General features: G+C 46.2%; 2 protein-coding genes across 15 annotated transcripts in view; both read left to right on the forward strand.

The window, feature by feature from the left end:
* The first annotated feature begins 76 nt into the window (after positions 1 to 76).
* On the forward strand, positions 77 to 2,183 carry RMI2 (RecQ mediated genome instability 2). Its single transcript, XM_035098937.3, has one exon. The coding sequence runs from the start codon at positions 120 to 122 to the stop codon at positions 552 to 554; it is 435 nt and encodes a 144-aa protein (XP_034954828.1). The 5' UTR covers positions 77 to 119; the 3' UTR covers positions 555 to 2,183.
* A 218-nt stretch (positions 2,184 to 2,401) lies between these two features.
* Positions 2,402 to 27,681, forward strand: part of TBC1D16 (TBC1 domain family member 16) — a 63,028-nt gene continuing 37,748 nt past the window's right edge. For 3 of the 14 annotated variants that reach the window (XR_015948016.1, XM_035104178.3, XM_088661487.1), the window contains exons 1-4: positions 2,601 to 2,715; positions 8,264 to 8,359; positions 15,616 to 15,865; positions 17,549 to 18,179. Coding sequence is in view for 10 of the 14 variants with exons in the window: in XM_035104178.3 (XP_034960069.3) it covers positions 15,679 to 15,865; positions 17,549 to 18,179 (818 nt within the window). In the remaining 4 variants the exon portion in view is untranslated. Of the gene's footprint in view, positions 2,782 to 8,263; positions 8,360 to 10,871; positions 10,962 to 12,735; positions 12,896 to 15,615; positions 15,866 to 17,548; positions 18,180 to 27,681 lie in introns of those variants that run through there. The other 11 variants (XR_015948015.1, XM_035104174.3, XM_088661486.1 and 8 more) reach the window with 8 other exon arrangements.

The following is a 27,681-nucleotide window of genomic DNA, read 5'->3' on the forward strand; positions in this document are numbered from 1 at the left end:
CGTGTTGCTGTTTTTTTTTTTTAAAAAAACTCCTTCAACTCTCGCGCTATTACTGGAAGGCTCCGCCGGCCCATCATCCTTTTCGCGGCGTGAAAATTGGCGGGAAAGAAGGCAGAGCCATGGCGGAAGACTCTCGCCTTGCGCAGTCGCCGTCGCCGCCGCTGCCTCCTGTGAAGGTCCTGGCCGCGCACCTGAAGCGGTGCCACCGGGTCCCTGGCGGCCCGTGGCTGCTGGACCGGGAGGAGTACCGGCGCCCCGCTCTCTCCGTGTCGCTGGTGTGGCTTCAGGGCACGGTGCTGGCCGTGGAGGAAGGTGGCTCGACAGTGCGGCTGCGGGACGACAGCGGCCCTTTCGTGGCTCAGGGCGTGGAGAAAATCCCCAAGGGGCGGCCTTGCCTCAGCGCCGGGAAGTACGTGATGGTGATGGGCCTGGTGGTGTCTTGCAGCCCAGAGCCCACCATCCGAGCTGTGAAAATGACGGACCTTTCAGGCAACCCCCTGCACAGGGACATGTGGCAGCTGGAAGTGGAGGATTTGCATAGGCACATTTTGTGATGGGAACAGTTTGTCAAAACAGCTTCTCAAAAAGAAGCCGGGAGGCTGAAGAAGCACCTTTGGATTTTTAAATTATTTTTATTTTGCCAAATAAGGTTCCTCTTGAACTTCCTTTAGGAGAACTTGGATTACCCAGCGGAATTTGACCTTGGTTCATTTGCTGCAGGTATGACAGAGCAATGGAGATGGAAATGCTTGAAACCCAACCCCCTTTTTGGAGGAGGGCTGTTGCTGATTCCCAATTAGTCAACTTGGGTCAAGTAACGTTACCGGGTAGCTTATCCAGTGGAAAATGCAGTTGTCACTGCTAGGATAAAACATCCGCAGTCAAGAATCTGGTTGCAGAACTTTGGGCTCTTCTTTTGGCCTGCACTTTCTCTGTATTACAATGCATCTAATGTTGAGTTGCCGACTTCACTACCAGTTGCAGTCCAGACATCTAACTTCAACTGTAACTCGCTTGAACTGCTACATGAAGTCCATGCTGCTTTAAAGTACTGTTTCCCCTGCTCCAGGACATATTTGGACTAATAGAGTTTCTGGACACATGTGGCTTCAGGGAGACACTTGCAAGATGGACAAAAGTTACAATAAAAGCCTGAGGCTATTATCGGCTTGAGCATCTATGCTGACCATTTTCTCACAGGGTTCAGTGGGGTTCTTAATGGCTCGTGTTTCATGGAATTCAACACATCACAGCTTATGCATAATTGATGTGCCTAGTTTTGGAACTTGCCTTGTTTACTAATGTGTGACTATTGTGAGGTGTGGAGGTAGCTATCAAATAATCCACAATCTACTCCTGATTTTGAGGTAGTACTTTTCCCAAAAAAGAATGCAGGGTAGTTGCTGATGCATGCTGCTCTGGGGATATTGTGTTTCAGCATAGAAGCACACATTAAACACACACACACTAAACACATATAGTATTTCTACATTGTCCAAATATTAAAGAATCATCTCTTGTTAGCTACTGGATTTAGTTATGTATAGTCCCTCTGGTTTGCTGCGACTCAACAGCATATCATGGAATTGAGTTTCCTTTCACTTCTGATGCTCAAACAAAAATGTTTATATTAACAGGTTTGGAATTGCTGAGCATTATTAACATACAAAGTGGTGTCAGAGGGTACTAACTCAATTTTCTACAGACTCAATTTCAAAGAAGAATTCTGGAATAACTCAGTCGCAGCATGAGCACTGAATAGTATGGAACAGAAATACAAGTTTTCCAATAAAGATACACTCAAAATAGAGGACAGGAAATCTAGTTGCATAGTATTCAAAAGCATAATCTCTAGGAGATGCAGCCATGCTGTAGTCCAAAGAGATGTGTATAGATTAAACTTTTAGTCAAACCTTTAACTAACAGTTCACCATGTGTTATCACTATTATTCTGAGCAGACTGTCGAAAGAGAAGCATGAAACCCTGGCCAATGCAATCATACTGAATGTATTTAAGTTCATGCAGTAGGTTTATTTTTATTTTAAAATGCTCAACTGCTGTGTAATTTAAGCTGGAACTTTATAATGTGTGTGTGTTTCTCGAATATAACTTGGAATATGGAAGAAATATAATACAAAAAAATCCAATTTGTCATTTTCTATAAAGCCTCTTACAATTTTGAGTTGCTGAAGGCACTTATTTTCTCATGCATCCTTGTTTTTGCAGCTCAGTGCTGTTAATTATTATTAGGTTTTTCAAATAACAGCGTAGTGTCTACAGAATATGTTATTCAATTAAAAAAAATAATAAATGGCCCAGTACGAGAAAGCCACTTTGGCTCTACACGCTTGGCACCTCTGCTCTTTACACTGAAGCTTCTGGCTCTTGCAGCAAAGATGCAGAGGCGGGGGAACGGGAGTGGGGAAAGGTTGCGTATATTGTGCCGCAAAGCTTTTCCAGGATGCGAACGCAGCACATCCCTGGAAACAGGACCTATGACAAAAGTCCCCCGTCTCCACGCGATGCCCTTCTGTCGGCCTAAGTATTTTTTCTTTCCATCCTCTAAGCCCGGAGCGGATCCGGGAAGGAAGGCTCTGTGGGCAGGGCTAGGCAGATAGGGTGGGAGTGCCTAAGGGTGGCCGCGCCCACCTTCCCCGCAGACCCTCCTCTCGCGCGGCGAGGATTTCGGAGGCGGCAGCGGCGGTGGCCTCTGGGTGAGAATTTGCCCTGCTGGGCATTGGGGGGCGTGGGCGAGGCTGCTCTCGCGGTCTTTGCTCGAGGTGTGTATTCCCTGGGAAATAATAGATTGTGGAAGGTGGGGAGCCGGTTCGATTTTGGGGTGGGGTCTTCATTCAGGCCCTGCGGTGGGTGAGCGGAGTGAATGGAATGTATTGCGGTGCTGGAGGAGGCGAGCTGCGATGGGTTGATTCTGGGAAGGAGCTTCATCTCTCGGGGGTTGGCCCTTAGGGGGTGGTCTCCATCCTCTTGTACGTTACCTGCTCAGGGCGCATGTGTTTTGACACTGGTACCTATGGGGAAATTAGGGTGGGAATCTTGCACTGTAAGTGGCTGTATAGACACTAGGGGTTGACCCTGAGGTTATATGTGCAGAGAAGCCAGTTGTTATACTAGCGAGGCAGGGATTGTGAACTGAAGGGAGCCTGGTATTGTGAGCAGGGATTGGCCATTGGGTATTTGAAAGCTGCACACCATAGTGCTCTAGACAAGGGAAATGTAGTCTGAAGAGGAAGGAGATGAGTGTACAGTATGTCACTGTAGAAGGCTTATGATGAATACATGGGAAACATGCTTTCCTTTGGGGTAACTCTCCTTAGGTACATCTGTTTATATGTACTATGGTTCCTCTGTCTTTTTCTGCAGGGCATTAAGCATATCCTTCTGTTATGTGACTGGCAGCGGAATGAATGTTCTTTGTTTGTTTTTTAATGTACCTCTTCAGTCACACTAGATTACCCTGGGCTGGTATGCCAAGTTCCTCAGTTGCATATGGCATTCTTCTTTCACTGATTAACACTTAGAAATAATTCATCATGGCAGGGAAAGGGTGGGGAATGACACACAATACATGGTATTCTGGTGCAGAAAAGCTGTGAGTTAGACACGATCTCTCTCTCTCTAACCCCCCCTGCCAAATCCCCACCTTCCTGGAACACAGTGGTGAAATTGGAACCTTTACTCCCCAGTTATTTGGCAGGATGTAGCAGCAATCAGTTTCTAAGGAGATACACCTAGCATGCCTGATGTTAAGATCCTACTAGGTGATCCTCATGTTTTGTGTTATGCTTATTTTTAAAAGCTTGTCTTGGCAGTTGTGTCAATATGGAAATGTCATTATTGGGGGTGGGGGTGGGGAGAGCCCTTATGTGAAATGGTAGCCTATTAGTCCTGTGTAGAATTGGGCATGCTTGACTGCACAGGATCAGGCTATTGATGAGCAGATCATTCTGCTCACTTTTTAATTTACAGAGCTTCTGCCAGCAGTGGAAGTGGTTGTGTCTTTCCTTCACTCCCCACAACCTGAATACAATGAATAATTCATATTAGCCCGGGAGGCCATAAAGTATGGATCTCATAACATATGGGGTCAATACCAACGTATAGTTGGGTCCCCAGGCTCAGAGCATAAAAGACCACAAGCATAATAAGAGACATAGTCTCTCCTTTCTACCTAGTATAATTCGATTTTTGTGTACAGTAGTCATGTCTCACCAGTAGTTATTTCTTCCTCTCCAAAATTCTGTGTTTAAATAACACAGTAACTGAGGTGTTTCAATGCATTTAGGATATTACCGATGAAGTTTATTATTTATTTTATTATTTATTGAATTTATATATCGCCTATACCTGGGGGGTCTCAGGGTGGTTCACAAAATAAAAAATTACAGCAATGTATGTCTAACAAGCAATGTATGTCTTTTGGTCATCCATGCATTCTCTTGGAAGGCAGTGTCCCTTTGGAAAGGGGAACAAATCCATTGGGAGCCACTCTCTCCTATTCATACAGTACATAACATTCTACAAAAGACTGGTATCTGACGAAGTGTGCATGCACACGAAAGCTCATACCAAAATAAAAACTTAGTTGGTCTTTAAGGTGCTACTGAAGAAATTTTTTTATTTTGTTTCGACTCAGACCAACACGGCTACCTACCTGTAACTATAACATTCTACAGTAAGTATAGACTCGGCACTAGGAATCAGAATGGTTCTGCCGTTGTCCATATACTTAAAATAATAACTTCTAAGTAAGCTGTTATTTAAAACAGTTGATGGTGGGGAAGGTGTTAAAAGACAGAGTTGCTCTTCCTGTTACTAAGACATGCACACACAAAAATCCCACTAGGGAAGTTGTTTGAAGGGGTGATGTGTCAGGAAGGAAGGTTTTAAAAACAAGCATGACTAGCCTGCGCCAAAAGTACAGTGTAAAATTGGGTAGATATAAAACCATGCTTGCTAGTATGGTAAAGGAGAAAGACTGGCAGCACAGTCCTTTTAGTTTAGGTGATGGTTTAAAAAAAGGATTTTCAGCAAGGAGCAGTGCAAAGTTGCAAGAGGGTTTCAGTTGAGGTGGAACCACAGCCGCAACATTGTTGTTGGTGATGACAGGGCTGTAGCATGTGGCATGAAGATTTGGAACATCAGAGAACCTGCTTATGATGAGCAGAGGAGTTGGGCCCCTAGGAATGCACCTGTAAATACCAGGGCTGGGCTGAGGCTTTAGCACAGATTAGTCTTTGAGGAGTTCATCTCGCTTTCCACACAGGCCAGTAATCAGGAGATCAAATGAGATGGTGGTTTGGTGAGTAGGAGATGAGCAAAGGATTTTGACTCGAAAGACCAAGAAGTGGTACTGTATACTTAAGCAAGCCCCAATTCACTTTTAAGTAGAGGAAGGGGATGGTTGTTTTAAGAGTTGGGAATGAAGTTAAGGAAAAGGCCACGGTCAGCAGAGGTACAGGACAGGAGTTGGACAGAGATTGCTGCACACACACAAGCACACAATTCCAGGACAACTTGTCCAGTGAATGTTCTAGGTGGGAGGAAGCTTCCTCATACTTTCTGCCAAGATTACAGTGGTTTTTGGAGGTTTGAGCCACCAGGCAGAAGCAAGCAGTTAGGAAACAGCACGGAGAGTTCACAGGAGCAGGAGTCAAGAATCCAGCAGTGGTTGAACTGGTGAACTGGAAGCAATAGATAGCCAGACTCAACAGGAGGCAAAGAGTAGAGATAGTCTGGGTGAGGTGGGGTGCTGTGTTCCATTAAAGTTAGCAAACCAGGCATTCAAAGTTGTTTTCAAGCTGAGGATGTGGTGACAAGAAAGACTGTCACCAGTACTGTGGTTGTAATATTGGTGGCTGTTTCAATAGTCGCATGACACCTAATTGTGGAATAGCACCTTACAGAAAAATGGAACACTGGTTTATATCCCTGGGTAACTTTGAAAATAAAAGTATGTGAGTTTTGTTGCTGTGGACATTTTAAGGCAGTGTTTTTAAACTTTGTACTTGCATAAAACCTTTTCCAAATCTATGTACCTTTGGGTATCTTCCCAGAACCCTTGTGTATTGGGAAGGATGTTTCACCCCAGAACAAAATAAAAAAAATCCTTCCAGCAGCCTCTTAGAGACCAACTAAGTTTGTCATTGGTATGAGCTTTCGTGTGCATGCACACTTCTTCAGATACTGAACACATTCAGTTGGTGGTAACTGGTCAGACTTCTTGGGCCTTGCCCTCATCCTGAGTAAAGTAGAAAGCACCCCAACCTTCTTTGCAGCTGCACATTTCAGGGCAAGATTGGTAATGATGCATAAGCCAACTTTGTAAAGAATCTTAATGTTCTAGAAAGCCCTGATAAGTGTCCAGGAAGCTCCAGGATATCATAGAACACAGCTTGAAAACCACGGTGCTGAAGTGATGTGATGTGGAAGGTTTGTCAAGTGGTGCATAAGCTGATGGTGCTGCTTGGACCAGATAATGAGAGCTGAGCTGGGGAGAAGTGCTGTGCTGATCTTCTTGCATAAGACTTCAAGCCTGACCTAACAAGGAAGTTTACTTAGCAGAGCAAAAGTTGATAACGTTCCTTCCTTAAAACATGATTTAACAGCTTCCAGTGAGCTCATTCTTCTAAAGGACTTACTCATTTCTTTGAGTCATTTATTTGTACATGATTCTGGGCTGTGAGGTGCACATTCACGGCAGTGCCAGCGCTGTAGCTGGTCTAGAATATGTTACTGTATGTTTTGTAAATGGGTAATTGAGAAGCTATTGTGCACAGCTCCTCAGGGTGTGCTCCTAAGAAGCAGAAATTCCTTGGGTGAATATGCTTCTCAAGAGCATATTGTCTGGTATGCCTCAAAAGGACTCTTGGATATCTGCTTGCTTGCTTGCTTATTTATTTATTTGGCAACTTGATCTTCCACCCAATGGTTAAAAGAGAACTCTCTCTTAGAGATGCTCTAAGACAGGCATGTCCAAAGGCCAGTTTCATCTGGCTCCTGTGGCAGTTTATTTATTGGGGTCAAATCCTTAAAAAAAGCTCAACAAGTTCAATCCTCAGCAACTTTGGTCAGCCCTCACGTATGTTCACTTCATCAAATCTGGCCCTCTTTGAAAAAAGTTTGCGCACCCCTGCTCTAAGAGGTCTGTAGATTATCTTGAGAGGGATTGTCCATGTTTAAACTTCCTCTGGAGTGAATAACCACCAATTATTGTGCATACCAGTTATTGTGTAGGGAAGTGAGAGCTTGTCCATAAAGAAGGCTGATCGCCGAAGAATTGATGCTTTTGAATTATGGTGCTGGAGGAGACTCTTGAGAGTCCCATGGACTGCAAGAAGATCAAATCTATCCATTCTTAAGGAAATCAGCCCTGAGTGTTCACTGGAAGGACAGATCGTGAAGCTGAGGCTCCAATACTTTGGCCACCTCATGAGAAGAGAAGACTCCCTGGAAAAGACCCTGATGTTGGGAAAGATGGAGGGCACAAGGAGAAGGGGACATGGGCATAGGCAGGGGGGCAGGAGGGGGCAGTTGCCCCCCCTAGAAGCAGGGCTGCTGGTGGCCAGCCTGCCCCGCTGCCCGCCGCGCCTGGTGCCGTCTCCCTTCTCCCTGGCTGGCTGTGGGGCGGGTGGAGGGAAAGCTCCAGAGCCGCGCAAAGCATTTGGCTGGCTTTCCCTCCACCTGCCCCACAACCAGCCGGCTAGAAGGGCCGTCTCCCTTCTCCCTTGCTGGCTGTGGGGCGGGTGGAGGGAAAGCCAGCCAAACGCTGATCCTGGTGCCCCCTCGCCCCTGCCAGTTGCGGAGGGGGAGGAGGGGGTCAGAGCAGCCCGATTTTGGGCTGATCCTGGCGCCCCCTCGCCCCTGAATGACCATGGCTTTCCTTGCCCCACTGTGGCCCCTCCCCCCGTGCCTTGGCCCCGCCCCTTGCCCCCCTAATTTTGATCCTAGCTACGCCCCTGGAAGGGGACGAAATGGTTGGACAGTGTTCTCGAAGCCACCAACATGAGTCTGACCAAACTGCATGAGGGAGTGGAAGACAGGAGTGCCTGGCGTGCTCTGGTCCATGGGGTCACGAAGAGTCAGACACGACTAACAACTAAACGACAACATTGTGCACCAGAGATAATATATACAGTATATGCCTGGTTTCTTTCATCCTTTACTTCACAAAGTACATTCTAATCTATGTTCAGTCTTGCAACCACCCTTGTGAAGTAGGTAACTTCTGATCCCATTTTACAGATGACACTGTACAATGAGTTGTAGCTGCTGTGATCAATGCCAGCCAGCGGAAGCACAGTCCTTTGCACGGCTTTGGCACTCTCTCGGGCAAGAGAGGTGAGTAGCGCTTACTCATGCTGCTGTTTCCAGGAAACCTCCCCTAAGTTGTGTGGTGCACAGTATTGAGGGGGTGGTGGTGGTGGATCTGGACCACTGTACTGAAGCCACTGCACTAAAGCCAGTGTAGAGACTGAGCTACAATTCAGTCTCTGGTTCTAATTTCACCCCTGTCACAAGCTCACTAGGAGACCCATCTCCCCATCTGCAGTATGGGAATAGCAGTGGTGCCCTATCTTGCAGGGTCGTTGCAAGGGTTACCGCAAGATAATGTATGTCAGGTGCATTGTTGAGCACCCATAAAGTGCTGCGTAAATACTATTTGAAATTCTGCAGCTGTTTCTTCTCTTGCAACAATACAGTTACACTTTGCAAATAGCAGTAGTCAATATTTGGATTTGCCCCGTCAGAAACTTGATTAGCTGAGGGCAGGGACTGAAGACTTCCAGATACCGTCCCAGATGGGAGTGCCCATTGTTTAACAGTTCTTGGGAAGTAAGACTCCCCCACCCAAGAAATATAGTCTCCTCCTTGGCACTGATGCTTTCCATTGTTGCGTTTTCTCTCCTTCCCTCCCCCCCTTCTTTTTGTTTGCCTTGCAAATATAGCAAAGTACTTTGTGGGCCAGAATTCAGAAACAGTGGCTGCTTGAAAGAGATGAACTTGCCATGGTTGCCCCTTGCTTTAGTAATGTCTTTGGCTGCAATCCTAAACCCACTTACATGGGAATAAGCCCCACTGAATTCAGTAGCACTTACTTCTGAGTAGATATGATTAGAATCGAATAGTTAGTTGGATTGCTGTAATTCCTTATATGTGAAGCTGATTTTTTGGGGGGGGGGAAGGAAAAAGTCTTGGGAAACTTGAATGATCCACTCATAATATTACTAGTGCTTAAACATCTACACTAGCTTCTAGTGTATATGGGATGTAATTCAAAGTGCTGTTTTTGACCTTTAAAGTTCTAAGCACATTGGTGTCAGGATATCTAGAGGACCATCTACTTCTGTTTGAACCTACCTGTTAGTTGAGGTCTTCATATTGGGCCCTTCTCTGGGTGTTCCCATCTTTGAAGGTCAGGCAGCTATCTATTGAGGAACAGGGCTTTTTTGTGGTGGTGCTCTCTCTATGGAATATCTTCCCAAATGAGCTCTTCTTTGGCACCTTACTTATTGGCAACAGGTTAAAAACTGTTTTATCCTCTCATTGTTATGGGCAGTCATACTTTGCCCCTTTTGCTATGATTTTACTGGTTGCTTTCCACTTCTTTTGTTTAGTCTTTTGTGCATTTGCTGTTTATAAGCTACCTGGATTTCATGGTGTTTTAAATTGTAGCCCTTGGATGCCTGGAAAGCCATTTGCTGAAAATGCAGGATATAAATATTTGTGTGGTTTTTTTTTTTTTAAGGAAACAAAAAACTAAAGAAGGAAGTGTGTATTGCATACTTGAGTTTTAGGTTCTTCATTTTCTTGCACGTGATGTTAGAGGAAGCACTGGCCATGCTTTCGTTGCAGTTACAGTAAGAACTCCAAAGTTCTTGTATGTAACCTGTTAAGTCCCCCTCCCCTCACAACCAGCAATGAAGCCAGGCACCCCAGTTCCTGCTGCATTCATGTTTTGATATGGGGCCATTCTTCCACAGACTTGGCTTGTACCAAAACTCTTAATCAAATACAGCTCCCTCTTCTGAATATGCCTTTCGATTCCATGGCAGCTCTTGGGACCTCTGCACTGCTGCAGTAATTTCTATTGTGTAATTTTAATGGTATGGCCACACTCCTTTGTCTTGATTAGAGAAATGCAAAGTAAATTGGTTTGCAATATTAATTCTTTGTGTACGATTGAACCTTCTGCTTATACCTCTGTACTTTTTACAGCCCTTTTTATAGTTTCTCTTATTGTTCTTTGTTTCCATGCTACTTTTGTAATGGGGGAATTTTAAGAAGAGCTGTGCATATCTATATTCTCCCCACCACACCACCCCACCCCCATTCTGACTTTCCCATAGTTGGCTGGGGCGTTGTGTAAATCTTCAGTGCTTTGCTGCAGGGAGCATGCTGCCTTGCATGCCTTTCAAACATTACTGGGTTCTTGTAACTGTGCCAAGTTTTCAATAAGAAATCCATCCTTCCAGCCAAACCATTCCATAAAGCCACTCCTCTTTCTGATAAAGAAGAAGTGTGCAGCCGGAACAAGTGAGCAGCCCTGCCAACAGGATCTTGTTCTTCGGCCCTTTGTTCAAAAGGGATAGGCCTTAGAAGAAACAAGCCAACTGTTTGTGCTGGCTCAGGCACTTCTTTGCTGATGAGAAGGCCTGGGGGGTTATCCAGTTGCTGCCTGCCTCCAGGGGCATTGCCCATGAAAGTAGCCAGTAGCTAACTGGAAGTACCTTGTGGGCTGCAGCACAGGTGTTCAGCAGCAGCAGCTGAGTGTGGGAGGAAATTAATAGGGCATGAGCAATTTTTTAAAGGCAATTGGGATTTTATTTCACCACACATGATTGCATCACAGGTGGGGGAGAGCACCGAAGGGCCAGCTGCACGAACTACATGCTGTTTCCAAACATGAGGAACTGGACTCTCCAAACCTGAAATTTCTACAGTACGTGATTTAAAATAGCCATTGTTTTAGAGCGTGATGCCACAGCGCTAATCTCCTGTCTGCGCCAAGGCCTTGCACCATGTTTACCTGGGAATATGCCCCAATAAGTGTCCGTCCTCAGAACCTGCAATGTAGGCCTGCTCTGCGCATTACTTGGAGCAGTGCGGTCGCTTCCATGTTACTCTGGGGTTCCTCCCACACGGTTCAGGTGTACTTACATTGTTGACATGCTGTGGACCTCCCAAAACTGTACTTCTCCATGTATAAGATGACCCCTATTTATTTGAACCCAAAATTAGAAAAACAAAACCCTAAAACAGAAGTGAAATTCAGGATGATTGGCGGCGGCAAGTTGTTGATCTTTTGGGGGGCGGTCGCTCTGAAAGTTTCCAGCATGAGGTGCGCATGCAGTGCACCGTGGTGCAGAAGCAAAGGCAGCAGTTGGGGCAGCTGCTGCTGCAGGGAAGCGAGGGAAAGGGGGCTCCCAAGCAGGATACCAAGGAAGAGCCGGGGGAAGGCAGCGCCCACTCTGTGCTGGGTCATGCCATCGAGCAAACTTGAGCTAAGGAAGGTGGTGAGCGGGCTGGGGGCAGGGTAGGAGTTTGAGAGGGGAAGAGGGGAAAAGCGAAAGAGCAAGGAGAGGCAGCTGTGATATTAATGCTGTATCCTTATTTTTAGATTTTGATTGATGTGGAAATTGTTTTCCACTTGGTTGTGTATTTTTTTGATGTGGTTTATTTGTTGTTTATGACTTTTGTAATTATGTAAATCTTGCCATGATGTAAGCCGCCTTGAGCATCGTTTTTAAACTATGGAAAGGCAGCATACAAATAAGATGATGATGATGAGGCAGCTTGCAGCAGCAGCAGCTACTCTCGCTCCGGTGGTCGAGCCAGCGGGCGCTTCAGGAGGCGAGCCAGTCGCCAGCATGCAGCCCAGAGGTGGAGGAGAAAGAGGGGGACGGCAGCAGGAGGGACCGCCTCAGCCTGCCCAATCCAAAATCCCGGACATATGCTTAAATATTTTTAAAAATCCATCCAGATGCCCATGTTCCGTATACAAGACAACCCCCAATTTTTTTAGTCCTATACACGGAAAAATACGATACGTTGCTTCTGTGTTTTGTAAACATGATGCATGCCTGAGCCATGTGGAAAGCAGGTTATGCATGGCTGGGATGCAGTAGCATTAACCATAGAAGAGCAGCAACCACGCTGTGCCCGCTAATACATGCAGAGGAGCACAGGAATCTGCTTTACACAGAGTCGGACCATGGGTTGACTTAGCTCTGTGTTGCCTGTACCAATTTTCCCCAGCCTCCAGATGTTGGTGGACTGCAACTCTCATCACCCATGGCCATTAAGCTTTGGTTTTGGGGACTTATGGGGAGATGGAGTCCATCATGTCTGAAAAGCACCAGGCTGGGAAGGCCGGTCTGTTGTAGCAGGCAGCAGCTCCCCAGGGTTTCAAATAGGGGTCTTTCACCTGTCCAAACTAGAGAGACCAGATTGAACCTGAGACCTTCCACAGGTAAAGCAGGTGCACTGCTGCTTATCTGTGGCCCTAATGGCTTGGAGTTGATGCAACCACTTTTACTCCTCCCAGCCTGATAAGCCCTGCATTCTCTGAAACGTAGTATTCATGTCATATGCTATCTTGGGTTTCCCAAGCGCTGTCGTCCAGAGGTTCTTATGCCTGTTGAACAACACTCTTTGTGTGGCAGCAAGAGAGATTGTTCGGTGTAGAATTAGGTGGCGTGTTTGTTTGCTTTTAGATCCAAATCGTGGGGAAAAAGAAAAACCCCTTTTCATGTTCAGCAGCTGCTTTGTCTTTGCTCAGCAAAAGCTGGTGATAATGCGAGGCTGCTTTTCATTCCATAAGGGGGTCAATCTACTGCTGCTTCAGCCCCCTGGAGAAAATAGCTGGGAAAACATGTGAGTTTGTGCCTGAGCAGGCCAGATTTTTTTTCCCCTCCACCACTTTCTTCCAGAGGAAATGCTGCCCTTGCATCTCCCCCCCCCCCCGGTGGATGCATCTGCTGCTCCCCAACTCTGCCAGTAAGACGCTACTGCATCATGACACTGTCACACAAGCTCAACAACACACAAGACTTGCTGCACAATGCAGGGGAACAACATGGGTGCAGGCTGTTTTGCTCCTCTCCTCAGAAGTGTGTGCATCTTTGTTTTGTCTGCGTTTTTAAGTGAGACGAGAGATGTACATGGATCCAGAGCTTTTGAGCCTGGTTTGATCTGGAAGTGTGTGTGTTTGGCAGTGGGGGAGAGTAGCATGTGAAATTTCAAAGGAGATGTCTTGGTGAAACCAGCCCAATAACCGGGTCACCTTATCAGAATGTTTGAGGAATCCACTCCTCCATAAGGAAGATGGGATGCACTTACTGAAAACCAGCCTCTTAAGAGCTGCCCTCTGGCAAATTACTCTCAAATCTGTGTATTCCCTTAACATGCTTCCCTAGTAAGGAAGTAAGGGATGCGGGTGGCGCTGTGGGTTAAACCACAGAGCCTGGGGCTTGCCGATCAGAAGGTCAGCGGTTCAAATCCCCGCGACGGGGTGAGCTCCCGTTGCTCGGTCCCAGCTCCTGCCAACCTAGCAGTTCGAAAGCACGTCAAAGTGCAAGTAGATATAGGTACCGCTCTGGTGGGCAGGTAAACGGCGTTTCCATGTGCTGCTCTGGATCGCCAGAAGCGGCTTTGTCATGCTGGCCACATGAACTGGAAGCTGTACGCCGGCTTCCTCGGCCAATAACGTGAGATGAGTGCTGCAGCCCCAGAGTTGGTCACGACTGGACCTAATGGTCAGGGTTCCCTTTACCCTTTACCTTTAAGGAAGTGCTGCAGCCATTGTAGTGCCAGGTGCATGGTACCTGTTTTGGCCTGAGGACTGCATTGGAGGTCCATGCCAGTGGTGGGCATGGCCAATATATGTTCACTTTCACGTTTGCACACAGCACACATGCATATCACAACTGCACTCATGCATATACAGTACACAGACAGATGACACATGTAACATGCATTCATATCAGCAGGCAGATGAACACATTATTCTCTCTCTGTGTGTGGAGATCATACCACTGGGGAAGGAGGAGGCTGTCTTCCCAGCCCAGCACTGCAAAAATGTACTGCCTCTGTTTTAATACTAGAGGTGAAGTATGTCCTGCCTCCCCTCTCATGGTAAATACATGCTGCTGCAATGGAGGAAAGAAAAACCCACGTTCTCTAGGTAATGGGGTTGGCAGAAGGTGCCAAGAGAGAAGCTCTGGAAGGAAGTGGGTGGAAGTCATAATTTTAAAAACAGGTAGAAAGTGAACTATTTGTGTATATACATAGCTTCTTGGCTTTTATATAGTGTGATTTTTAGGTCTGTTCCACTTAGTGCATTTGCCTTTTTTGTTTCCTCCTTTCTTCTCTCCTGTGTGCATCTCTGACTGTCTCTCTCCTATATCTGCATGTGTTAGCTTAAGCATGCATTTTCTTTGGCCTGCTTTCCTGTTAATTATTTGAGGGGACAGGCACACAGTAAGGTTTGATCTAGGCTTGCTTCCTGATATTTCTCTTTCTTTCAGAAAGCACTTTCCAGAAAGCACTTGAATCTGGCATTGCAAGGGGATGGTGTTGCTACAGGGACCATAGAAACCAGACCAGGTTAGGCTGACCCTGGGAACAAAGAGTACTGACTAAAAAGGAACCGCTGTGCTTGGAGGGGAGGCTTTGAGTGGGATCAGCTTTCCCTTGGCTTGTTTTTTTCTCGTGGACCTCTGGAGCCAGTTCATATCTGAAGCTGGTGATGGCAGGAATGTGTTGCTGGACAAGCTCCATTTTCAAGAGGAGTCAGAGGCTATGTACACAGAGGCTTGTCACTATGCTACAAAAGAAACAATAGCCACAGCAGTTCCCAAATTGCACTCCTGGGCAAGGTGTTCCCAACACCACACTGCAGAGATCCAAAGGAAATAAGTGATGGTGGCAAAAATGCTTATTGAAAATACCTGGTGCATTCTCGGCTAAAATTCATCCTCCTTTTCAGACAGCTTCTGTTCCGAAATGTGATTGCATAGCTCTTGAATAAAGTCCCTCTGTTTTTATATATTAAGGTGGTATAGAGAGGGAAAGAGGATGGGTTTTTTGGGGGGGGCTCCCCTCATTTTTTTCCGGGCCACCTCATCTTCTGTTGGACTGCAGACAAGAATTCTAGTGTTAAAAGTGACACTGGAAATCTGTGACCAAAGCTGTAATTTTAGACTCAAGTATCAATTCATTTTTGATAGTTTGGAATGAGAAAAAAGAAACTCCAAATTACAGGTTCCATTTCTGGTGTTGCAAGAAAACCCATCGTAAGCCTTGTGGTCCCACAAATATTTAACCTATCTGCTATGGCAGCATACACTTTTGTGGTCCACAGCTCATTTTTCTGGAAGTGATTGCCTAAACTATGTTGGAGTGGTGTTTTTTGTTTGTTTGTTTTTGCTAACGAAGACTTTCTTATTCTCTCAAGTATTGTATTATTTCCCCCTCATGTGACTGAGACGGTGTCTTACCTCCTTTTGCATGAAGGCAGGCAGTATGTGTCTTTCTGTCCATTCTACCTGTTGTTGTTCTCTTTCTGACACTTTCTCTCCTTTTCCCCTGGGCAGACTTGACTGTCTGAATTAGGTGCTTAAGTGGAGTCAACAGAGAATGGAAACACTCCCTTGGCAATGTCTCTGGGAAGACTCCTCCGACGTGCCTCTTCGAAAGCATCTGACCTCCTGACCTTAAATGCCAGCAGCAGCAGCAGCGGTGGCGGATCGTCTTCCATCTTGGATGGGGAGATTATCTACTCCAAGAACAATGTCTGTGTCCACCCACCCGAGATGCTGCAAGGCAACGTGCAGCATCACCCAGGTGAGGGGAGGCTGGAGACATGGGTTTGTTCCGTTGCTTTAACTCATTTTGTTTATGAGTCTCTCTCTCTCCCCCCCCCCATAAACCATCTTGAAGCAATTTAACAATAAAAGCTTCAATAATGAAACAGCAATTAAATGTAGTTTCGGGTTCAATACAGATACAATTGGGATAAAAATGTCCACTTGAAAGGTTTGTTGGAAGAGGAAAGTCTTCAACAGGTGCCAGAAAGATCATAGAGATAGCATCTGTCTGGCAGGTAATGGAATTCCAAAAGGTGGGTGCCATAACACTAGAGGCTCAAGACCTACATTGTATTGAATGAATCTCATTATGAGATGGTGTCTGCAGAAGGCCCTGCTACTCCTGCAGAGCATGGTGATCAGTTGCGTATACATGGGGTGAGATGATATTTTCCGTATCATGTTCCCAAGTGGTATAAGGCTTTGCACAGCAGTATCAGCACCTTGAACTTTGATGCTGGACTTAATGTTAAGGAAAGTTCTATGGGATACACTTTGTGCACAGAAGAGTCTCTCAGTAAACATTAATTGTTGCATAAAACCTCTCCCTTGACTTCTTACCTCTTATTCTCAATCCGGTTTCAAAGTTGCTATGGAGGGTTGACTTGGTATTCCTTGTTCTTTCCTTCTCATAAATAATGTTTTGTTATTTCTTATGTAAAACATTAGAGTGTCTGTGGTGGTGAATTAATTGTTTGTTTGTTTTTATTTAAAGACCCTCATCTTAGGGCTAAACTGCACGGGATGCAAGATTGGAATTCCCAATATTTGTTAAAAGCTTAAAAAACAAGGGGAGCTCCCCCTTTTCCACCAGAGTCATTTTCCCCGTTAAAATTGCATCTTTTCTCATTCTTCCCAAAAGCTACTGTTAACCATGCTGGGGCAAGAAGAAAACAGCATAATATAGGAACCAATCCTTTTCTACTCCCTCCCTACCCCAAACTAAAAGGGATTTTTTTGGAGGGGGGTAGTAGGATTAAACAACTTTTGCCCCACCCCTGCTTTAGTAACATCCTGAAATTCAACTAGATTCCAGCCTGACATGAGCTCTGGTGGAGTAAGTGATGATCTTAGCAAGTTGCCTTAATACCAAGTCAGAGTCAGTGGTCTGTCTAGGTCAGTATTGTCTACTCTGCATGGCAGCAACTCTCCAGGGTTTCAGACAGGAGCTTTTTGCATCAGGGATTGAACCTTGGACCTTTTGTAATCAAGGCAGATAATCCATAACCGAATGGTGGCCCTTCCCATTTTGATTTTCTAGGACTGGCATCCTTATTCTTTGGGTTGCAGTTGGCCAGAAGAGTGCTCTGGTGTTCCCTCTAGCAGATGTATAAATGAGTTGGTTGTGCTGATTGAGTTAGCTATGTTTTTGTCTCTAATACTATGTTGGATTCCAAACCGAGCTGTTGTAGATACTAGCTGGAGAGTAAAAAGCAGTCAAGAACGATGATCAGTAACCAAACATTGCTCCAGTGGATGAAGCAATTGGGTCTGGTTAGGAGAGGAGGAAGAAGTTGTGCTTAGGAGAGAGCTGCTCAAGAGTGATGGGAGGAGTCCTAGTGGTAGCAGGAAACTGGAGTGCTCAGCACCCTTTCAGGATACCTGCCATTCATGAAGTTGGGGCTTGGTTGTAACCCTGGGGCACTGTGTTCTTTTGTAGGCTATTTGTGCCTGTACATGGAGAAAGATGAGCTGCTTGGAACCACGCTTATCTTGGCCTGGGTCCCAAATTCCCGAATTCAGAGACAGGACGAGGAGGCCCTCCGCTACATTACACCAGAGAGCTCCCCGGTCCGCAAGGCCCCCCGCAAGCGTAACCGCCATACTCAGGGTTTTGGCGCCACTATGCAGGCTTCCCCCTCCTCCGAGCAGAAGCGAGCTGTGACCCCAAAGGATGAAGAAGACGTTCTGACTGTGTCGCAGCTGGTGAGGGATGTGGCTCACGCCAGCTGCCCTTCGGAAGAAGGGGAGAAGCTGCCCCAGGGTTGCTTGGCAACGGACAGCATCCGCAGCTCGGCTCAGCCTGCCCACAGTGACTCAGGTATCTTATCGACAATCAGTTCTCTGGAGGAGCACAACCGGTTGGAGGAGTCAGTGGAAGAAGGGCTGGAGAGCCACCTGGAGACTGCAGAGGACGACGAGGGCTCTTTGGAGTTGTCTGCCGATGATGTCAGCAGAGACAGCACATTCGACTCGGACTCTGATGCCTTCTCTTCTCCATTCTGCCTCTCGCCCATCAGTGAAGCCCTGGTGGAGAATGTTGGCTCCATGTTCCTAGTTAATGAAAACAGGTGAGTTTGTGTTCCTTTGCTCCTTTTACGGAGTAATCAAAGAGCAAGATTATCCGGTTGTAGAACAGCTATTTGTCCAGTTTTTGCCCCTGCTGAGGGGCATTCACTCTACTACTCTCAGCAGTGTGATTTTATGTATGTTTATGTATGCTTAGAGAGCTGGGTATGTTTAGCCTGGAGAAGAGAAGGTTAAGGGGTGATATGATAGCCATGTTCAAATATATAAAAGGATGTCATATAGAGGAGGGAGAAAGGTTGTTTTCTGCTGCTCCAGAGAAGCGGACACGGAGCAATGGATTCAAACCACAAGAAAGAAGATTCCACCTAAACATTAGGAAGAACTTCCTGACAGTAAGAGCTGTTCGGCAGTGGGATTTGCTGCCAAGGAGTGTGGTGGAGTCTCCTTCTTTGGAGGTCTTTAAGCAGAGGCTTGATGGCCATATGTCAGGAATGCTTTGATGGTGTTTCCTGCTTGACAGGGGGTTGGACTGGGTGGCCCTTGTGGTCTCTTTCAACTCTATGATTCTATGATTCTATTCTATGTCTACTCAGAAGTCCTACTGAGTTCAGTGGGACTTGCTGCTGCATAAGTGTGTATAGGATGACAGCCTATTCTGTTGCATCTCAGAGGTGAAGGCCCTGGATCCCACTAGCTGTCCAACTGTGGTGAGATGCGTTGACAGTAGTCGCTACATATGAGATCCCATTTGGTCATTGAGACAGTAGACCCTGCTTGCTTTGAGTTGCCCACTGCGATGGAGGTGTAGTTGCAAGCCCTGGTATAAGTTGCTTTGATGGCCAGGATGTTACTTAAATACGGACCTGAATGTATGTATATGTCTTTTTTGTTAGTATTCATGTCATGTAAGGAATAGCTTTTAGCTGGCTGACCACACTTCTTTCAGTTTGGGGGCACCTCTTTGATGTTATCTACAGGCAGTGACTGTTTTAGCCGTGTCCAATTGACACACAATTGCCAATGCATTGGTCCATTTGGACCTGGAAGAAGGCAGAATGGGGACTGAATGGCAGGCTGGGCAGACTGGGGACAGGGCACGTTTATATGGGTTTTGCTGACGCACACAGGGGGCTGGGAACAGAACCCTGGCACGAAATGGTCGTCACTTGTATATCCAAGATAACTTTCACCTGTCTGAAAGATGGATGAGAGAGGAGCTCAGTTGTGTGCTTCAATACCCTGGATATAGTCTTGGAGCTTAGGCTGGCTGTGCTACTATCCATGTAATTTAGACTGCCAAGATTATAAATTGCCAGGCTGATTTTTCTCTCTGCTTTCCTCTAGTACTGTTGTGTAGAAGTGGCTTGCCATGTCTTCGTGTTCCTGCGCTTCAGAATCTAGATCTAATACAACTTACCATTCTGTGACAAACTGCAAGGCTGATTTTCTAGGGAGAAGATTGACAGTTTATCAATAAAATGTGACTGAAGCCACAGCTCTCCAATTTAGTGCAGTGCACACTGTCTTGCCCGCTCATTGTGTGGGGAGGGTGCCCTCGTGTGGCCTTTCAGTTACATTGCAAATTGGCACATAAGAAAATATTTTAAATGGCAAAAGTCTGGTTTTCAAAGCTGTTAACTTTGTGTGGTTCCAAGATCCCATGTGCTTTTTTATGTTTACTTGTCAACATGCAGCATTCCTATTTTGTGGGCTGTGATTTATAGAATAAAGGCAGTCCAGGATTTCTCTTTGTTTACAGAAGGTATTGCTGTTCAAGACATGCCTATTGGATAGCCGAGTTGGTTAAAATGTGGTCTGATAATGCCAAGATTGCAGGTTCGATCCCCATATGGGACAACTGCACATTGCTGGTTTGGACTAGATAATCCTCAGGGTCCCTTCCAACTCTACAGTTCTAGGATTCTATATTGCAATCTGTGGATAAAACAACAATAAAAAAAATCCTTCCAGTAGCACCTTAGAGACCAACTAAGTTTGTCATAGGTATGAGCTTTCGTGTGCATGCACACTTATTCAGATACTGTATACTGAAACAGAAGTCATCAGACCCTTATGTATAGTCAGAGGGTGGGGAGGGGTATTACTCAGAAGGGTGGTGGGAATGGGTGATTGGATGATAGGAGTGGTAAACCTGTTGAGGTCTGTTAACGACTGCAATTGGTCTTGCAGGAAAAAGCAAGGGGTGAGGTGCTAAAGAAAGCTTTATCATGTATAATGAGATAAGAATCCAATGTCCTTATTCAGACCAGGTCTCTCCATGGTTTTAAGCTTGGTAATGAGTTGCAATTCAGCAACCTCTCCTTCCAGTCTGTTTCTGAAATTTTTCTGTAATAAAACAGCTACTTTGAGATCTTGTATATAATGTCCTGGGAGATTGAAGTGTTCTCCTACTGGTTTCTCTGTCTTGTGATTCCTGATGTCAGATTTATGTCCATTTATCCTTTGGCGTAGGGTTTGGCCTGTTTGTTTGTGGATGCTACTCTTAGTAAACATGTTGGGAGGAGTACACAGAGTAGCTGAGGTCTTTCAAGCTGTGGGATGGTGGGAGTTGGTAGGTGGTTGGGAGAGTTGTTTAATGACATAAAACAATTCGAGCTCACTTTTCCGAAACGCTCCTTCCGTAAAATAAAAACACAATTAAAATAAATTGTACATTAGCTTCTTCTTCTTCTTAAGCCCCAATAAGCTTGCCAGAGAAATCAGCCAATCTTGAGTTGAACTAGGTTTTGCATTTCTTAGACACCATAACCAAGGCTCTCCCAAGTTTTTCATCAGGCTTCGAGGGTCTCAGCTGAAACACAATACAGTTTTCAGGCTGCACAGATGTCTGCATCTACATACTGGCAAGAAAGGACTGAAGTCAAAAGATAACACCTTTAACACTTTTTAAATTGCCCCATTCCTTTCTAACATTGCACAATGATGCATCTCTCAGGGCTGAAATGTCAAAATCCACTTCTGGTTTACTTCACCTTTTATTCACTTCACTTTTTATTGTTATAAATGTGGTTAAAGGTTTTTTTAAATTAAATATAAGTGGCTTGATCGTTCTCTTTCAAGCTCGTACACAAATCCCTGCTTCAGTAAATGTTCTTGAGCCCATGGCAAGTCCGGTATAATTGGACAGGATGATTATTATTATTATTATTATTATTATTATTTCAGGTCTTTATTAAAACACAGGCTTACACACCTTTCCAGGCCTGAGGTTTGAAGTCCAGCAGTAAGTTAAATATTGCTGGACTGCACTGAGAGGCTGCTCAGTGGTAATCTCCAGAAGGAATGGTGCATGGAGGAAAACAGCTGGAAACTCATGTAATTTCAAACCTAGATCCTCTTGCACTGAATTAACTTCAACATATGTTTGTTTGATAGTCCAAGCTGTTGCTTCCAAGTAGATCTGTCAATGTGCACACAGGGTGTGGTTGGTGCTTTGCAAGTGGAGTTTTGTTCACGCCATGGGATTTCCCCTTCCCCTCCTCCCTCTTCATGCTCCCAAAATCTCAGGCGGCAGAGGGACTCCCAACCCTCCAAAGTAGATTTTGAGGGTGCGGGGGGGGGGGGGGCTACGGGGCAGGAGGGGAAGGAGAGGAAGGGGAAGTCCTGTTGCAGAATTGGGAGTCTGTTGTGTGAGCACAGCAGCAGTGTTGGATACTGAGAGACACCCCTTTCCCATAAATAGCTACAGGTATGTCATCAGCACAAATCAGCAGCATTTTTGGCATGCATGCCTGGTAATAATAATAATAATAAATTATTATTTATACCCTGCCCATCTGGCTGGGTTTCCCCAGCCACTCTGGGCGGCTACCAACATTAAAATACAATAATCTATTAAACATTAAAAGCTTCCCTAAACAGGGCTGCCTTCAGATGTCTTCTAAAAGTCTGGTAGTTGTTTTTCTCTTTGACATCTGATGGGAGGGCGTTCCACAGGGCGGGTGCCGCTACCGAGAAGGCCCTCTGCCTGGCTCCCTGTAACTTGGCTTCTTGCAGCGAGGGAACCGCCAGAAGGCCCTCAGCACTGGACCTCAGTGTCCGGGCAGAACGATGCGAGTAGAGACGCTCCTTCAGGTATACTGGACCGAGGCCATTTGGGCTTTAAAGGTCAGCACCAACACTTTGAATTGTGCTCGGAAACATACTGGGAGCCAATGTAGGTCTTTCAAGACCGGTGTTATGTGGTCTCGGTGGCTACTCCCAGTCACCAGTCTACCATAGCTGCCGCATTCTGGATTAGTTGTAGTTTCCGGGTCACCTTCAAAGGTAGCCCCACATAGAGCGCCTTGCAGTAGTCCAAGCGAGAGATAACTAGAGCATGCACCACTCTGGCGAGACAGTTTGCGGGCAGGTAGGGTCTCAGCCTGCGTACCAGATGGAGCTGATAAACAGCTGCCCTAGACACAGAATAGACCTGCGCCTCCATGGACAGCTGTGAGTCCACAATGACTCCCAGGCTGCGCACCTGATCCTTCAGGGGCACAATTACCCCATTCAGGACCAGGGAGTCCACCACACTTGCCCACCTCCTGTCCCCCAAAAACAGTACTTCTGTCTTGTCAGGATTCAACCTCAATCTGTTAGCCACCATCCATCCTCCAACCACCTCCAGTGGTGCCATGATCCATTTAATTGTTTAACAATAGTCACTCAGTGTGTAGACCAAAAATATAGGTCCTTTACAGAATTTCTTCTTCCTTTGCCCTGGTTTGGAAAGGGACTACCTTTTTGCAGCCACATGGGGGCGGGGGAGATTTCATATATGAGCTGGATATGCCACACAGTCCAAATGCATGAGCCCTCCCTCCCCCAGTCCTTAGCTGTTGCTGCTATTAAGTGACGGATATACTTAATCCAGGCCTCCACCTATTTGTGTTGGTGTGGATTGTCCAGCTTAAATATTGTTTCTTTCATGCAGCTGAGCATATGAGCCAGGATGTTGTCCTTTAATAAAAATAATAATAATTTTTTATTTATACCCCGCCCTCCCCAGTGAGAGCCAGGCTAAGGGCGGCTGACATCAATAAAATTACAATAAAACGTAAAAGAAAGAAAAACAATTGATTAAAATGCAGATTAAAATACAATTTAGATTTTAAAACTGTTTTAAAATGCAGCCTCATTTTAAAATGTCCCAAATCAAAACCCAAAGGTCAGACGGAACAGCTCCATCTTGCAGGCCCTGCGGAAAGATGTCAAATCCCGCAGGGCCCTGGTCTCCTGTGAGAGAGCGTTCCACCCAGTCGGGGCCAATACTGAAAAGGCCGTGGCCCTAGTTGAGGCCAATCTAGCCACCTTATGGCTCGGGATCTCCAAAATATTGTCATTTGTGGACCTTAAGGTCCTCCGCGGGGCATACCAGGAGAGGCGGTCCCGTAGGTACGGGGGTCCCAAACCGCATAGGGCTTTAAAGGTCAAAACCTTAAATCTGATCCTGTACTCCACTGTAGCCCTGTCCGTCTTGATTCCAGGGCCTTATTAGGAGATTTTAAGAGCATCTTAAAAAGCAGAGACATCACCTTGCCGACAAAGGTCCGTATAGTTAAAGCTATGGTTTTCCCAGTGGTGATGTATGGAAGTGAGAGCTGGACCATAAAGAAGGCTGATCGCCGAAGAATTGATGCTTTTGAATTATGGTGCTGGAGGAGACTCTTGAGAGTCCCATGGACTGCAAGACGATCAAACTTATCCATTCTTAAGGAAATCAGCCCTGAGTGCTCCCTGGAAGGACAGATCGTGAAGCTGAGGCTCCAATACTTTGGCCACCTCATGAGAAGAGAAGAATCCTTGGAAAAGACCCTGATGTTGGGAAAGATGGAGGGCACTAGGAGAAGGGGACGACAGAGGACGAGATGGTTGGACAGTGTTCTCGAAGCTACGAACATGAGTTTGACCAAACTGTGGGAGGCAGTGCAAGACAGGAGTGCCTGGCGTGCTATGGTCCGTGGGTCACGAAGAGTCGGACACGACTAAACGACTAAACAACAACAACAACAAGAGGAAGGAAAGGGCCTTTGCCTCTGCAAGGATGTAAGGCTCTAGCTGAGAGGCCCCTGGGCTGCTCCTATCATTCTCCTTTGTGACCTTCATGGCAGGGCAGGATGCAGTTTATGTTTTCCAGAGGTATCCTGTCCTTGTTCATTTTATATTGTTCTGGGTTTGCAGGGGGCAAGGATCCTCTACAATTCTGGGTGCCAGGCTCTCCCAATTGCTCTCTGAAATTACTGAATGTGGCGTTGGGTCAATGGATTTAGCAGGGCCTTAACAGTAAGTCAAGCCAACTTTCTCGGGAGATTGGCTGAGAGAGGTGCCATGAAAGAACTAAACATTACCCTGTCATTACCCTGACAAAAGGTGAGCCATTGGGACATTCAGTGTCACACAAGGAGTGGGGGGGGAGGAGTCCCTCCCCCAGCTGCGTGTTAGTTAGCAAAAGACAATAGCAGAGTTGGGAAGGGGAGGTTGCCAGGGTTACAGGGGGCATGATGTCACCACAGGGGGGAAATTGTCCTTTTTGCACGAGGCTTGGGTTGCATTTTAGGAAAGGTTTTGGGCGGAAAGAAGGGTGGAGCCAGTGGCCATGCAGGCTGACACGTGGACAAACTGTGTGGAGATACAGGTGACATTTGGGCTACCTTTGTACCAGGGCTGCACTGACGTGAGGAGCGAGTCCCTTGTGAGATGTGATGCTCAGAACCCTCTCTCCATCCAGACTCAGATGTAAATATGTGTAAATAAACTGTATTTCACAAAGATACTAAAGTCTCTACTACCCCTCTTTTTCCCAAAGGAAACACGGACACTGGTAAAGGGCCAAGACCCCTGGAATCTCAAACTCTGCACTGGAGATTGGATTGGCCAGAAACTATATATCTATATCTATCAAATATATATCCATCTATTATCTATCTATCTATGCCAGGGGTCCCCAAACTTACCCAGCTTCAGGCTGAATGCCCGCTGCGCCGATCGTGCGGCGGGCCAGAGGGTGGGGGAGCACGCACGGGCGCGTGGGAGCACGCGGCCAGGCGCGCCCATGCACATGCGCAAACGCTATTTCTGGCACACTCCTGACCTGGAAAGTGCCGGAAATAGCTTCTGCGCATGTGCAGGAGCCTCCTCCAACCCGGAAGTACACCGGAAATGACGCGCTTGCGCACGTGTTCAAGCTATTTCCGTCGCTTTTCCAGGTTGGAAGTGGGCAGCCGCGCCACACCAGTAAGGGCGGGTAGCAGCAGCAGGTGGCGTGGGGTGCCGGGGGCCGCATAAAAGAGCCTCCCGGGCCATATGCGGCCCCAGGCCGTAGTTTGGGGACCCCTGATCTATGCCACCTTCCAGGACAAAACCCTCCCAAGGAAGTAGGCATCAAAACCATAGTACACAATATATCAGATAATGAATCAAACTGCAATCTAAAGGAAAACGGTACAACATTAAAACAGCAGTTGCTTTTTCCATCATATGTAGGTTGATCCTTGTTTTGTCAGCAAGATATTTTTGGAGTGGCCGCATTATACCCCTTTATGCAGCATACCGTATATGAAACCTCTGGCATTCATACACAGTGAGAGGGGGTAGCTCATCAACTCCTTTCTCAGCACTGGCCTGCTGCTCAGTTTGGTAGCTAACCACTGGAGCATAGCTGCCAAGTCTGCCGTTTCCCCGGGAAATCCCCCTTTTTCCAGCTGTTCCTAGCTGAAAAAACGGAATTTTTTGTTTTTTCTCGGTTTATTCTGGCGCGGCGGCCATTTTGGAACTGGGCGGAGCATGCTCAGAAGCGACTTTTGATGCTGCTCTGCCCAGTTCCAAAATGGCTGCAGTGCAACTTCTGGCGCGACGGCCATTTTGGAACTGGGCAAAGCAGCATCAACAGTCACTTCTGAGCATGCTCCGCCCAGTTCCAAAATGGTGGCAGCGCTACTTCCGGTCTGCTATTTCCGGCCTGGTCCCTTATTTCTCTGACAGCAACTTGGCAGGTATGCACTGGAGTATGTGCATGTTTTAAGGCTCATCCTGTATGCTCATTGTATGCACAGAGGTGGAGCCTGTCATATAGCAATCTTGGATTCTTGGGGTGTTTTATTTGCTTGCAGTGCTATGAGCACTTTGGTTTTCTGGTTCTCCTCCAGATGCTGCCTGGCCCTCTGGTTTGTTATTTGAACAAGGACTCCCCTTAAGAGCATGTGGAGCACAGAAATGCGCACCACCAAATAGCACACATAGCAGCTGCAGAGCTGGTAAACCCGGGTTCAAAATAAACTTCCACCTGTCTTTTAACAAGCGGGGCTGCAATGTGTAATCAATTTAAAAGGCTGGCCACTCAAAAATGTGACCCCTGTTAATTGAACATCTGATTGTCTTTATTAAAAAAAGATAAAAGTACAGCTCGTAAAATTGGAGGTGGCTTTTTAGAAGCATTTTTCTTCTAAAAGGAAAATTGATGCCTGCCACAACACGCATGGCATTTCTTTAAAAGAAAGAAAGCATGCTTTGTGTTTCATGCTTAGTGTGTTGTTCATCTGCAGAGAGTTAGTGGATTGGCTAATCAATTTATTGACAGTAATATTATTGATTGGTCAAGCAACAGCCCCAGTAGTAAGTAATATAGCTTGCTTTTTCTCCTTCTTCTAGTGGCAGGAATTAAGAAACAGCTTTGGGAGGGGAGGGGTGCATGTGCCCAGGAAAAGCATGGAATCCTCAAGAGGCACCTTCTGCGGGGTTTGGCTTGATGCAATGCTTGCATAGTTCTTGCCCTTTCTGTTTCGACTTCTTTCTAGGGAGCTGATGATTAAATTGCTTTCTTGTCCAGTAGTTTATTGGGCGGGGAGTGTGCAAGTGTCTGTGGGACTGCAAGCAGTAACTGAGTCTGGGATGTTGCATCATGCTGTTGTGGCAATTCACCTAGGAGGCTGGTGCTGGCTGAGATCTCTGTAGAATTAAGCAGGAGATTAAATTACTGGCAGAGCAGTTGCGAGCCATAGGTATGTATTGGATGGAGAAGCAAGCGTAGGGAGCAGGGAACACCAGGCTTTCGAAATTGGCTTCTGCTGTATGATGGTGATGTGGGATTTACTTCCTGCAGTCTGTGTTCCTTTGTGCTTCTTTTTGTAGAATCGGATTTTCTGCTGCGTTGTCACCTATTCAATCAGCGTATTGATTGAAATAAAGCAATCCACACTTCCAGAAAGGTAGCTGTGTAGGACTAACATATCAGAAACAGAGAGCCCAGGGGTACATTTGGCATGCCAAACTCGCAAACCAATGATAATTGCTCGGTCTGTCCATAGGCTGCATTTAAGTCATTTTAGCTCCCATCCTTGCTATGTGACCCAAGGTGAGTGAGGTTAAAATAACCAATTGATTAAGGTCCCACCAATTGTGTGTGCGCGCGCGTTTTTTACAGCAGACACTCATTGACTCCTTTGTATGCCTTTGTCAATAGCTTGCCTTGCACCTACTGTAGAATTAAACACTGAGTCTTTACTGATAGAATACAGTAATGGGCTGTAAAATGAACCAAAT

Source organism: Zootoca vivipara, chromosome 2, assembly GCF_965207765.1.
Source record: "Zootoca vivipara chromosome 2, rZooViv2.hap1.1, whole genome shotgun sequence".
NCBI lineage: Eukaryota > Metazoa > Chordata > Lepidosauria > Squamata > Lacertidae > Zootoca > Zootoca vivipara.

Bases quoted from the DNA above. Each gene is read 5' to 3' on its own strand.
- RMI2 (XM_035098937.3), top strand. From the start codon at position 120: ATGGCGGAAGACTCTCGCCTTGCGCAGTCGCCGTCGCCGCCGCTGCCT.